Source organism: Sturnus vulgaris, chromosome 6, assembly GCF_052056855.1.
Source record: "Sturnus vulgaris isolate bStuVul1 chromosome 6, bStuVul1.hap1, whole genome shotgun sequence".
NCBI lineage: Eukaryota > Metazoa > Chordata > Aves > Passeriformes > Sturnidae > Sturnus > Sturnus vulgaris.
In genome coordinates this window covers 11,262,417-11,276,737 of record NC_142248.1, presented here as the reverse complement: position 1 = coordinate 11,276,737, position 14,321 = coordinate 11,262,417, and the positions used below count along the sequence as shown (strand labels likewise).

Sequence of the window (14,321 nt, the reverse complement as noted above, 5' to 3'; positions counted from 1 at the left end):
TTTGACATGCTTTGGTAATCCAAATCCAATCCAATGTAGGTTGTGTCCCGCTATGTTTTAAGCTGCAAAGTCAAGATATGACAAAGGGATACTCCAAAGAGCACTGGAAGCAAACAAAGGTGCTGATGACACTTAATATATAAAATAGCAATTCATTTGGAGAATCACTAGGGGTAGATGTCTTTTTCAGGCTTCCAAGCCATTGCCCCCTAACAACAGATATTTTGTGAGGCACTGTGGGATGAGTTTAGTGGAGGAAGGGTGACTTATTTTTTAATCGTCTTTTCCCTCTTGACTATCCGTCTTTTCAGTTTCCATTTCAACAGGCAGATTATATCATAAGGGACCAGTTTTCATTTCCAACTTAGAACAGCATCAGTGGCTACAAAAACGAGGGAGCAGATGATTAAAACTATCTCAAATCACAAATCATATTTTGATTTGTGAATAAATAAGGTTCTAAGGAAAGCCTGAATAGGATTGGATAGCTCAAAGATGGCCAAAGATGTACAAAAACTCACTCTGGGTGTAACTGTATTAACACTGATAAAGAGCACCTAGAGACGATTCTTAGTTGTAAAACCTGTTCTTTCTAAATAACTAGTCAGGCTGCTGAGAATAATAAAAGAGCAGCAAAGACAAAACATAACACAAGGCTGTTGGACAACTAGCTACAATAAAGTTACTTTTAAGAGGTAACTACAAGAATAGCTGCAGTCAGTTCCAGGTGGAGATACATCACCCTTTTCTAAAGGTGGTCTGAAGACACCTACTGGCTCCTGAGTTTTTCTGCTGACCCTGCTGGGGAAGCTCTGCTCTGGGGCAAACCTTGGTCTTGAAGGGTATCAACCAGCACATTTGAGCACTGATACAATCACTCTTGAAGTGTCAAACAGTTACATGAGGCAGTCAGATTTTAATGATAGGAGCATCCAGCAAGCCTGCAAGAACAGAGATGGGGGTGGGTAAGAGAGGGGAAAGCAATGTGTGACAGGGCTGTGCACAGGAGCAGGGGATGGCATCTGCTACACATGAATGCCTGGAGAGTCCCAGGAGAAACAGCACCAACAGTCAGTTCATATAACCATGAACACCCTCCACGAGGTGGAACAAGAGGCACCCAATGCATCATGTGTTCAACAGCATCTTTAACAAGAGTGCCAGTCACAGCCAAACTCTAAGAGCCTGTGTGCCTCAAGCCAGCAGGAAACAAACACACTGAGCAAACAACACCCCTCGAGATAACCTTTGTATGTGATCATGACCACTCAACCCTTAATGCAGAGTTAAACACCATTCCCACACCATGTGGCTGCCCAATGTACAGGGCATGATCAGAAGAGAGCTCTTCTCCTCTTTTGATGCTCCAGGTGGTCCCCTGCAGTGGCAGCAGCCTTACCTGACACGTTTAAGATGGAGGGGGAGACGTCTGGAAGCCCCACTCTAGAGTCTCCCATCCACCAGACAATTGTCACTGGTTCAGGGGGACCAACAGCAGCACAGGCCATATGAAAAGGGGCATTAGGGGACACGGACACATCCTCAGGTTCCACAGTGAAGTAGGGCACACCTGGAAAAGCAACAGACAAGTGAAAATAACTGGATCGACTGCCTTGTTTATTTCCACTAATACCAGTGCCCAACACTGGACATCCATCTGTCCTGCTGCTAGGCTGAATCCGGCGCCCTCTAAGCCCTTGACAAAAGCAAGGGTCAGATATCCTGGATCACCTCAGGGCACGAATGCCTTAATGCTACTGCTAGAAGTCAGAGAGAAAGAGTGCTTGCTTCACACAGTGCCTTTGAAAAACCACTTTCAATTCAAGACTCCCCTATGAAACAGCTTTTAGTGGCAGTATTTTCTCAATTTTTCAGCTGGAAAGATTGGAGTTTAAAGAGGCAACAGTCAATAACTTTAGTGGTGGCAGACACCACTTTAAAAGGCAGCTAATCCAGCTGCAGATACTTCTTGCCATGCATTAAAACTGAAGCTTGAGAAAGTGTTGAACTACCGGCTTTAACAAACCCGTGAATGAGGAAAGAATCCCCGCGGTGAGAGGCTGGGAGCATTTACAATGCTCTCTCTGGAGCTTAATTGAATGGAGATGCCTTCCAGCACACTCTGACACCACGACAACCAGGCTGCCTTGGAGTCAGGGGTAATTTGTTTCAGAGCTGAAGGCTATCCACGGACACAGCTCTCTCGGTAATTATCTGTTCCCCACCATGGAAAGACTCCTGGTTGGTACAACAGGTATCAGATTAGGCCCATGGGGAGCAAAACGCAGCTGCAATGCTCCTACCTACCTTAGGTCATCTCTAAGCAGCAATAGCTGAGTGTAATTCGACACATCAAGAGATGTGGTTTCTCTTATGGGCAATGCCAAAACCCTCGTGGTTTCAGTTCTCCAAACCACTGGCACGGATTTCATCACCACCAGCAGCAGTGCTGACCATGCAGGACAGCTGGTATGTATTTCTGGTGGCTGGTGGAAGAGCTGAAGGCCTAGAGAAATGTTCAATTCCCTTTTATACAGAAATCTTTGTGTGTCAAACACTGCTGCTACCAACAGCACTTACCCCAACCAAAATCAGGTATTCTCAGCTGGAAAAAGCATGTTCTGGAAGCTGCTGATCTGTTGCCTCACAGAAACAGAGGAACTGACAACACTGTGCATTCACATGCTGAAATTACAATGGCCAAAGATGGCAGGCCCAAACACCTCCATCAGCAGGCAATTAATACAGGTGCCTAAATAGAGATTTAGAAGCCTAACACTTGACATTTCCCCCAAGCTACAGCCAAAAGTGCTTTCCTCAGTCTTTCACTGACTATCCAGTCACTGTGTCTTTTAGGCAGCAGTTCTTTTGTGTCTTCTTTGCCTCCTTCCCTTAGACTAGTAAGTAAATGAACAGACTAAGACAGGTCTAAACCCAAGTCTCTTGAGGAATGACAGTGCCTATCTGTGCAAAGGCTAATATTCAGGACAGGTATATCCATCGTCATGGCATACTGCTTGGTATTGCTGACATATTTTACTTCATTTTTTATTGCATTCATACATAAACAATAAAAACGAGTAAGCTTTTGAGATAGCAGCTGTGGCACCTCTGCCTGCTTTGGCCTCCTCCTCCAAGGAAGATTAGAAGGGAAAATAATCACCATTTCTCTACCTGTGAGCAGGATCCCTGTCTCCTGTCCATTTGCCATGACACCCAAGGTAAACTTTCAGGAAGATCCTGCCCAGCTCGGCAGGTTCTCTCACTTTGGGAGCAGCTAAACAGAGCAGACAAGACCACAATTAAAAACTTTCCTAGTTGAGGGAGTGCAGCTGACTCATCCAGCTGAGGAACTCGCACTGCCCCCGTCCGTGTGTTACCTGGACAGCTCGCTGCCTGTGACACACTCAGCCTCCCAGGCCGGGGTACAAGAGATGAGTGTCAGCACATCCCTTTCACAGATGCCCCATGGAGGCACTGAGCAGCCAGCAGTCAGGAAATTAGCGGCAAAACGAGGAAATGATCCCACCTATTCCCCCTTCCAACCAGCATCCAACCTTTAAGGCTGATTGTTATGTACAGAGCTCAGTTTTGAGACAGTGTTGATTCAGTGGAATGTGTCCACACGGGTGTGGCTTGGTCTCTGTAGCCACAATGGGGCTAGCAGCCCCAGGAACAGCCACATAGTCAGAGGTGTAATTTCAGATGGAAAATTCTGTAAGAAACGCAATCCGTTTTTTTAACACTCCACAGTGTGCCTCTGAGATCACTTCTCCAGGCATCAAACACTATCATGTTCTCAGTAAGGCCAGAGACTAGTTTCTAAACCAGGAAACAAGTTCAAAACAGTCTTGGTTTTGTAAATTCTAAGTGTTTCATAAGATCAAACATTTTTATTACAAAGACAGTTCAAGTACCATTGCTAGAAAATCTGGCAGATACAGACAACCTAAGCAGATACACAGTATAGAAATCCAGTCAAACTCACTTCAAGTTAGATCACCAATAGCCCACATTTGTTTGTGTGCCACACTGAAGTGTGTCAGCACCTACTTAAGGCTGCAAATCACCAGAATAAAGATCCTTTCTCAGTCAGAGGACTGTTGTTATGGATAGAGCAGCTGCTGCTACCCAAAGCCGGCATGTCCAGGGAAGAAATACACAGAGATAACAGCGAAGGTGGGTCTGATAGGCTTTTGCATTCCCAGCTGTTTTCTTATGCTAAGAGCTGACACATTTTTTAAACTCCATCCCTTATCACTACTTGTTAATTTTTAATTTTATCCACCAACTCCCTTTACACAAGAATATATGCCCAGTTCAAGTTTAACTACCTTCTGCCATACTTATTTTTCTCATAAAGGCAACTGGTTGCATTTTTTTCACTTCTGCTGTAAGCTTTGGCCTCCATTCTCAACACACTCCACCTTACCTAACTACAGCTCTTTTTTTGTGACTTTGATACTTTTTGCCTGTGCAGTCCAGAAGGGCCACATGGTTTTTTTCAGACAGCTTAGCACACTGAGCTACCCAATCACTCCTAATGCACCCACCATGCAAATGCAGCCACCTCTGGAGCAGGCCACGGTAATTGGATGGAAATAGAAACTCTGCACAAGAGAGCGTTTTAAGCTCAAGTAAACAATGTTCTCCAGTTGAAAGTACATCTGAAAATTTAGGTGGACAAAAGCCTGGGATTTATGGAAGGCAGAATGTATTATTCTTCTTGTGAGAGCTGCTATGAATGTTTCCATGCCCTGTGTGAGACCTTTGCTGTAAAACACCCAGACCACATCATCTCCCACGACACCCTCCCTGCTCCCCAATGTTGAGGACTGTCAATTCAGCTCTGGCCCAAAATGTTACCAAATACATCCAAAAAACTACTTCTTGCTGCAAATGCACTGTTCCTGTCAACTTCTTTACCAAATATGAAGCCATCCTACGACTACTAGCTTCTGAGGATCTAACAGAATCATGGCTCAAGGGAAATGAAACTGGAGAAAGTAAGAAGCCACCAATCCACACTGCCTTGGGTGACTTTTGGGCAGCCATCTAGAAGCCATTGTTATCAGACAACCCCGGACAGAAAAGTGCCACATGGAGCAGTCACAGCTATGAAGTGCTGATGTACAGCACTTCTCACAAAACTCACCACTGGGTTAAAACTGTATCTTGCCCACAAAGACCTGTTTGGCTGATACACAGAAACAGACTGGGACCCTGCTTAGAGAAGTGGGTTGAACCAGATGAGCCCCATGGATCCCTCTCAATCTGAACTATTCACCATTCCATGAATTATTTAGAGATGACTGCAACAATGCATTTAAAAGCTGGGAAGAAATGTGCTTGCATGAAAAGATCTTGTTTCCTAACATGCCAAAATAAAACCAGAAGGTAATGAACTGACAGCTCTGCTCTTTGAAGCCCTTCTCCTAGTTCTTACTCCTGCTCTGTAATGATTTCCCTGCAGTCAGCAGCAATGGTTCAGAGCCAAGAAGCCTGTCACTTCAGAGCAATCTGCTCTCACCACTTCGACCTAGAGCATATTGGTGGGTCAGCCCTGAAAGGAAACCAGCACTACTACTCCTCCTTACCTTCCACTATGAGCCACACTTGTTGTGATTCTTCCTTCTTCCCCCCGTTCTCAACCTGGCACCAGTACTTCCCAGAATCTGTCCGCTCGACGGATTTCAAGCTGAAAAAAGTCAAAAGCCATATCGATATTTTATGTGGATAAAGCATGTTTTTGCCCCAAAGGACCCTCCAGTGTTTGGCAAACCAGATGCATGGAAAACACCCACTGAGACACAGCCAGCTCTGGGGAGGAGATCAACAGCCAGCCAGCACAAAGCACATGGCAAAACAGCAGAGATGGGAGGCTCCTTTCTAAAGTGGGTGGAGAGAGTCCTTGCAGAGCAGACAGTCTTCCTCCAAAACATCCTCGCAGAAAACCAGTCATCTGTGTCCTCAGAGGATAGGAAAGGGTCATCTCCATCCTGAATCATGACTCTAGCTAGCCTTCAAGTGCGACAGCTTGGCCTACAACATCTGAGCTAGCAGGAAACTCGGCACTGCAAACCTCCAGCGACTGCTTTGCCTCAGGTGACAGGACTGGCAACAGCCTCACAGGGGAACAGATGGGTGACAAAAGGGTCCCCTCGCCTTCACTGCACTCAGCACTACTCTGATCCCAAGAGTGGCTCACTCTGCAGAACTCCTCGGGCCTCCCAGTTTGTGATTTCAAGGGGCTATGCTGGTGCATGGTGAGCAAGGGCAGAATTTGGTCTCAAAGCAACAAAGTCGTGGCTACCCAAGGCAGCAGCGTGACTCTGCGAGCCCGTCAGGGCAGCAGGGCAGACTGCTCCCCGCGGCCACGCGTCTGCTGCCATGCAGGGATCCTGGCAGAGCTGATGCCCACCTTTCTAACGCTAGCAGTCCTCCTGGAGAAGGGGAAGGACGTCTCAGGAAGGAAGACAGAAAGGGGAGAGTGTTTGCCGAAATGCACAAAACGGACCCACTACAGCCCGATTCTCAGAGCTGGACCTTCAAATGGCATCAGCTGTCCTGCCCGTGTTCTGTAACACAGTGATCACAGCAGAGAGTCACACGTGGGTGATAGAAATGATCTCTTTAGGAGAAGAGAGGAAAAAGGAGAGAAAGATTCAAATACATCCAGATGTAGCACCCTAACTTATCTCTGGTGCTGCAGAGAGTTCCCAGCAGAGTAAAACAAGAGGCAAGAAAGGAGATCAGAATGAGATTGTGAAGGACAGAGTTAACTAGTGGAACTGGGGGGAAGTAAACAGTATAGTTTCAAGAAAAATTGTTTTCACAACATAATGTTATGCAATAGTTTTACTGAGCACAGATGTTTTTTTCCTACCAAAATGTTTCTTACAGACAAGCTCTAACACAAAGACTTTTAGTTGGTGGAATTGGAGACTCTGTGCAATGTTAATCCAAGAAACATGTCAGGAGATGAAGCCAGAGCTCAGGGAAGAGTCATTCTCAGTCAGTCAACAGTTTTGAGCTCTCATGGTGTTGGTATGTTTGCTTGTACAAGCTCTTTTAATGCATAAAAAAAGACAGAGCAGAACCTTGGGTCTTGTTTATCTCAATACTTCCAGAACTAGCTGACATCCCTCTTCTGCTGAAATAAAGGTACAGAGATCTGCTTTGCACAAGAGTTTTATGCCTCTGAATGGGGCAGGACTGACAGCACGTAGTGTAAACGTATTAGGAATAAATCAGGATTCATTGCAAAATGAATCAGGGATGGTTCAGAGGACAAACACCCCTCCCCAAAGAAAGGAAGAGGATATAATCCTGGGAGTCTCATTTCAATCAGCAATCCTCACCCTTTAGGCAGACTGACAGCTCAAGAGAGAGAGAGTAAGAGAACAGGATGAGTACAAGAGAGAAAACCTATTTATACTGCTGCATGGCAGAACAAGATGAACAAACAAAGCAAGACCATCCTTTCACCTTGAAGTCACGTCTCAAGCATCACAAGCATTAGCAAAGCACCTGTCCCCACAGTAGTCAGAAAACCAATATGGTTCTAGTGGATAAAATCTCAGCGCTCAGTGGCTTCAGTTCTGCTCTCAGTTATGTCCTTGCCACACAGTGAAATGCAGACCTAAGGACTCTGCCCCACTGAGGGCACTGCAGTTGCAGAGATATAGCTGACAGCAGAAAACTGTGCAATAGTTTCCATGATATTCTTCCTTCTCTGCATCTGTTGTACCTGAGGAAGCCGATCCAGTGTTCTTCATCTACTGGAATGTACACCTGGTCTACGCTTTGCACCACTGCTCCGTCCTTGATCCACAACATCTCGGGATCTTCCATTCCCTCCAGGCTGCAATTTAGTTTCACGGGTTGACCCTGGGACACCTTTAATTTGATTGGAGGTCCTGTAAATTTCATACCTAAAAAAAAAATACTACTCCGCCCCACCCCCAGAAGAAGGGGGGTTGGAGTACAGCAAATTACTCTAGGTTGGTGGTCTGGAATTACATATCCTACCAGCACACACTGCAGAGGAGTGTGTTAGTCTCAGCACTGCTCTACTACGTCTGCTAAGCGATAGGCAAATGCAAGCACTGAAAGCACAATTGCTGGAGAAAAGTGGTGGTTCAGTGTGTACATGGGCATTTTTTCAACTCGTGTAACAGCAGGGTGATGTTCTGCAGAGCAGTGCCCAAGCAGAGACACACAGAAACGCCGGGAGCTTCGCCGTGTCGGTGATCCAGCAGCGCTAACTGCATCCATTCAACAACCTACCACACCTCCCTCTTTTCCCCAGGCCTGGATTTAAGCTACGGTGTTCCTGTGCTGCTAAGAAATCATCACGCTTGCTACATTGTATGCATTTGTAAAGAGCTTGGATATGAGAAAGAACCAATTATGTCTTGTTACTCAGCATACACTGTTCTGCGTTACAGAAAGCTTCTCTACAATTTGCAAAACCCATGAAAGCAAAGCCTATTCCACAGCGTACCTCACTGAGGAGCAGAACTGTTTAGAGAACAGATATTTCTGTCGCGTGATGTGGGTGTGTGCTGAATGAGCCGCCCGGAGGACCCTTCAGCCCAGCCAAGGGACCACACTGTACCCAGAGCTCCATCACCACGACCCCAAAGCAGCAGGGCCAGAGCTGGTGAAGCTGCTCAGGTTTATGTTGACACAGAAGTGATCAGAATTTGGCCCGGAGCACTGTTACATGTGTGGGTGGACGGGGAGTGTTTCCCTCAAGCAGAAGCGAATGTATGGAATTTGTTACCATAGAAGACACGGAAGCCAACTATCTCAGCGCATTTAAGAAAGACAGGCATATAAAGGAGGAACCAGAAGATCAAAGGAGACCGTGGGAAAGCAGGAAGGTAGAAAATAAATGTAAAGTTAGTTTTGTTAGGGAGAGTGGCTATTTCCTATGCAGTGGCACAGGACTGACAGACCAGAGCAGATCTAGCCTAGTCCAGCAGTATTATGCCCTGGCAGTGGACTCCACATCCTTCATAAAAAAATTACCCATCACTCTTGCCTGGCCATGTATCACAGCACATTACAACTTCACCTAGTTCACTGCTTGGTCAGCTTCTCACAGGATGCCTTGCTAGCCCACAGAGCCAGTCAGAAAGCGCTGCTTAGTGAGCAGCCCTGTTGCTCTCAAACTCTCTTACAGCCTTTCTGGCGATCCAACACAGATTTCGGATGTGCCACTTCCCTTCTTGCTAAAATACCACCCTCCCACAGCCATGAGCGCACCACCACAGGGCAGAGGAGCAGCAGAGGATCTCACAGCCTGGTTGTAACAGCTGGGAGAAAGGGAACCAGCACTGTGGGACCAGGCAGTGCTCTGCCACCAGCAGCCTGTACCCAGATGAGTACCAGTGGTCTAGGAGAAAACCTAGAACACAGGCAGAAGGTCTTTACTTCTTTCCTTAATGAGATTCCCCAGCTGGTTTCCCGAAACTCAGTCTTTTGCCTTTTTGTCTGCTGTTACTCATTTAGCAAATTCATGGAGAGCACTACAAAACAGGCAAGCTGATCATCTGAGCTTAGTTGCTACAGCTTATTTGCTGGGCTAAGGATTTGATCACCTTGGGTGAGGATGATCTAACCTCGCATTACTTAACTCAAATGTAACACCAAAGACATATCCCAGTGCATGCCAGAAAGCATCCTCCCTTTCACCACTCACAGTACTGGAATACAACGTGAAAGCTTCCCAGCATCTCTGTGTTTCAGGAAACTGATACAGTCAGGCTGCTACACGCACACAAACTGACAGACATTTTCATTACAGGTGCCTTCATGGAAAAATCAAACTATTCAGCATGCTTCAGACTGCCTTGCTGAAAGAGTTAGCCACATATTAAACCAGGAAATATTGTTAGAGATCCTTTATGGTTTCCAGTTAGCAGAGAAATCAATGATGTAGGAAATTAGCATAGAGTACAAGTGTTCAGAGTTGTACATATTGTCCAAGTATAATCCCTCCATCAATTTCAACCGAAATGAAGAATTACAGATCAGGTACTTTCAGTAACTTCATAGGTCAAAAATGCAGTTTTGGCTGCAGCATCTCTTCCTGCATCTCTTCCTCCATATAGGAGGCAAATAGGGATTTTAATTTCCACCTATTCCTCGTTTCACTCTCCCACTCACTATTTCTCATCTGACAACATTCTTGACTGTGCAAGAAGTAATTCCAACCAAATAGGCTCCGCCAAGCCTACCTGTAAGAGCTGCAGATTGTGAAATGTATAGATAGGAAATAGAACTGTATTAAATTTCTTTTCAGGCAGCCGTCTGAATTGATAGCAAGTGAACACACTAGTTGTCAAAATACATGACACATGTTTGTTTGTTTCTTTAACTTGTTACCTCTGAATATTTTAATTCTTAGCAACAGAATATGTTTTTTGTGAAGGGAGTGGAGAGAGAGGAAGACGTCTGCTCATGCATGCCAGGGTAGAGTCTTTTTGCTCCTCAGGACACTGATCTAGCGATCCAGCCTGTGCCACAGCCCCCCCAGCTCCGTGTCACTGCACGCACCTCGCTCCACACACAGCGCGGAGCCCAAACTCCCGCTGAAGTCGGGAGGAGGCTGGCCGGGGCGCCGAGACGCTCCAGCACGCTGCCTTTCCCTGCCGACTGCGGAGTGAAACTTCGGCAAATGAGTTCATGAGGGAAAACAACAGCAAAAGCCACTCAGGAATGCGTTAGCGCCCGGCTTTCCTCGGCCCGCACTAGGCACATACCAGTGCAATACCTCCGCAAACACCGGGGAGGATTACTCGCTACTCCACTCGCAGGCGGGCGAGGCTCGCACAGCCCGGGCTCCCCGCCGGCTCCCGAGCGCCACGTCTCTGGCCCCACAACCGCGGCGAAGCCGCCCGTGCCCGGCCGGGAGGGACAAAAGGCGCCGGCCCCGACCCCCACCTGTGGCTGCTCGAGGCCCCGCGGCCGCCGCACCGGGCGGACCGGGCGGACCGGCGCCGCGCCCGGCCGCTCCTACCCGGGCTCCCTGAGCGGGCTGCGGACACTCGCAGAGCTGGCGGGGCGGGAGCTGCCAGCGGGGAGACCCGGCCCGGCGGCAGGAGCCGTGCCCCGCAGCCCCTCCCGCCGCACCCGGGGTCCCGGGGGGCAGTGCCCCGCCGCCACCGGGCTGTCAGCCCCGCTCACCTGCCACGGCAGCGACGTCCCGGAGTGCCGCAGCCCAGAGTCCCAGCACGAGGAGCCGCGGGATCGCCATGCTCCGCTTCAGCTCCATCGCTCCCGCATCACCATCCTCCCCCTCTGCTGCCGGTGCCGCGGGGGGCTCCCACCGCCCGTGCAGGCGGCGGCGACAGCAGCTGGGGCTGGGGCAGCCCCGCGTCGCCGCCCGATACCGGGCTCGCCCGGGAGGCTACGAGGACGTTCAAACTTCTGGCTCTGGCCGGGGCGAGCCTCAGGAGAAACTGCTGCGGGGCGACGGCGCGGATCGGTGGGGTCGGGTCGGGTCGGGTCGGGTCCGCTCCGGTCCGGTCCGGTCGCCGGGCGATCTCCCCCTGCCGGCTTGACCGCCGCGGCGCCACTCTGCAGGTCCGTCCGTCCGTCCGTCCGTCCGTGCCCAGCCGCCGCCGCCTCCTTCAGGAAATGGCGCTCTCGGGCGGTCACCGAGCGCTGTGCTCCCCCTCTGACATCACGTCATGAATATGCATGAGCCGGGCGCCCACCGCCCCCGAAGCGGCGAATCACCGCGGCCGCCGCCCCCGCTCCCCCGCCCCGGGACGGGACCGGGGCTCCGAGCCCCCGGGAGGGCGGGACAGGACGGGACGGGACGGGGCGGAGCTGGACGGGACGGGGCGGGATGGGATGGAATGGGATGGGATGGGGCGGGGTGGGAGCGGCAGCAGCAGCAGTAGAGGTCAAGGTGTGTGGAGGCGGCGCCCCTCGAGGGTTGCTCCGCCGGGCGGCCTGGTTTCCAGAGCGCCGGGAGCAGTGACCCACATCCGCGGGAGCTGCCGGCACCGGTTATCCCTCCCCTACCTACATGTGGCCCCTCTGGAGCCCCGGTGCACCATCCAGCCCCCGGAGAGGAGGACTTGGAGCCACCGCCGGGACTCAGCCCCCTCTAGCCGAGGCTCTGCTGGGATGAGCAGAGCCCCTCCTCATGCACACAGCACCCCCAGCCCCAGCTCCCTCGGCCGGCCCTCTCCAGCTGCTTGCTTCGGCCACGCTCTCCGCACCGTTCGGCCCCTGGCTCCGGGGATGCCGGTCACCCCATCCCGGCGGCTGAGCTGTGGAGGAGCACCGGCAAGGTGAGGAGATCCACCCGTGCCCTTCAAGCAAGATAGGCTCGGCCTTGACCATTTTTCCGCTAGTGGAAAAGTAGGGAGAGAGCTTAGGAAGGAGATCTCTGCTGCCACAGGGTTAGTAGAACGGCGTGGAAAAAGTCACAAACGGTTTCTTAAAAAATCTGGCGCTGCCTTTTCGTAGGAGTTTCGGTGAGAATCTGGGTTGAAAGGCGCCATAAGGAGCAATACCCTTACAACACGATGCAGCTCTTAGCTCTGCCACAGCCATCAGCGTGCAGCACTTGCCCAGCAGCTCCTGCAACACTCTGGAAACCTGGCTAAACGGAGGAGTGCAGGGAAACTGCATTATCCCCAGTAGGGGGAAGGAGAAACTGAGGCATAACAAACTCATAAAATTGCATTCCAAACACTAATCTTCACTTTCCCCCCCAAGTCACTTGCATTTCTGATAGGAATTCCTAGGGGACTGGAGCAATGTCAAGAAGATTTGATTACTGGAAAGGAAATGTCATTCCCTCCCCAGTGCCTCCTGCTGCAATGAGGTAGCTGGGAGGAGACACTGACAAAGCCATCCATTTGAGTGCTCCTAGGAAGTCTAGTTGCACTTGGGGACAGCTCTTGGCCTGAGAGGTTCTGTGCTGGTGCATGCTAAAAGCTTCATGCACACTTGGTGTTGTTGCTGCCTCTCCCCCATGTATCCATCCAGCTACATGGTGTGTTTGTGCACTTATGGCAATAGCACCCTCCAGAAGGTAGCTACTTTTGCAGATTTTAGTTGTCTCACGATAAAAAAAATAATGGCCATTAGAATGACATGTTTCTATGGTGTTTTCCTTCTAAAGATTTCTTCCAGCCCTACAATTACAGAGGCTTACACTACACTGGTCCCATGGGCTGAGGAAGTGCTCCAGTTGTTGTAGCATGGCACAGACCAGATTCTGGGTTGGTGTAAGAGAGCAAAGCTTTGCTGGAAGCTGTAGAGCAAGGGGGATTTTCCCCATCAAGTGATCTGACTTCAGCTGTTCTGAGAAGGGCTTTGTGTTAACAGTGATAGGCAGGAAGAGCCATGTGAAAATTGGACTGAAATTCTGCACACACTGCCAGTTGAAGTGCAAACTGCACTGGGAAAACTTACAGAGGAGTGCAGTATCACCATGCAGAAAGCAAAGGAACTAGTGAATCTTAAATGTTTTTAGGAACTGGAGACAAATAAACCCTCTTAGGCTCTTGTGGCACTGAATCAAGCACCATGGCTTTATTCTTCAGGCTGCAACATCAGTGACAGTGCTCACTGTTCACACACACAGGACACAGCTGTTGTCTCTCCGGATCACATTCTCTCCTTACTTCTGCTGCAATAGTGTGTTGCCACATCTCACCAGACGTGCTGGGAAGTGTAGGTATATTCCAGAAAATGCCTGAAGAGCCATACAATAAGAGGTGAATGCCCAGTGCTGAGAGACTTCTGAAGATGACAGAAAAAGAGAAGAAAGGACTAAAGGGAAGGGGAGAAAAGAGAGAAGGCAGAAGGAAGAGAAATATTTGCTGGACTTCCTCACCTTCCTCTGCTGTTCAGCATCTTCTAACTACTGAGACCCAACAGGACATCTGCAACAGGTTATCCCAATGAGGAAGCAGCCAAACCCCCAATTTCCACATGAGAAGCCACAGCACTAAAAGTTCAACAAGAGCTGCTGGCACATGCCACTGCTCCTCTGTCAAAATAGTCAGTCTGCAACTGGATAGAAAATCCCTGTGTTTTGTACAAGGTGTTTTCTGTAGAGCTGCCCAGTTTGCACTGGGATTTAAGAACTTGTCCACTTCATCCTTCCAAGTTGGGATTTGAAAAGCAGCATTAACCCTTCCATTGCTAGAGGGCAGACCCCTCATCCTGCATTGGGAAGCCGTGGCAATGTCAAGAACAAGGATGAAGTGGCATCCAAGGGTTGCAGGAGTACAGGAGTTGCTCTGCTCTACAGTGTAGGAGACCCAGGATGGCTATTCAAGTGC

The 14,321-nt window shown here is 49.4% G+C and overlaps 1 protein-coding gene across 5 annotated transcripts in view; it reads right to left on the bottom strand.

The window, feature by feature from the left end:
- TYRO3 (TYRO3 protein tyrosine kinase) overlaps positions 1-11,684 on the bottom strand; it is a 40,903-nt gene extending 29,219 nt beyond the window's left edge. Inside the window, exons 1-5 of one of the 5 annotated variants that reach the window (XM_088166981.1) lie at positions 11,197-11,650; positions 7,751-7,934; positions 6,422-6,578; positions 5,598-5,698; positions 1,400-1,570 (exon numbers count right to left, since the gene is read on the bottom strand). In XM_088166981.1, coding sequence (XP_088023107.1) covers positions 1,400-1,508 — 109 coding nt within the window. In that variant the 5' untranslated portion in view covers positions 1,509-1,570; positions 5,598-5,698; positions 6,422-6,578; positions 7,751-7,934; positions 11,197-11,650. Of the gene's footprint in view, positions 1-1,399; positions 1,571-3,174; positions 3,227-5,597; positions 5,699-6,421; positions 6,579-7,750; positions 7,935-11,196 lie in introns of those variants that run through there. The other 4 variants (XM_088166977.1, XM_088166980.1, XM_088166978.1 and 1 more) reach the window with 4 other exon arrangements.
- Positions 11,685-14,321: the final 2,637 nt, after the last annotated feature.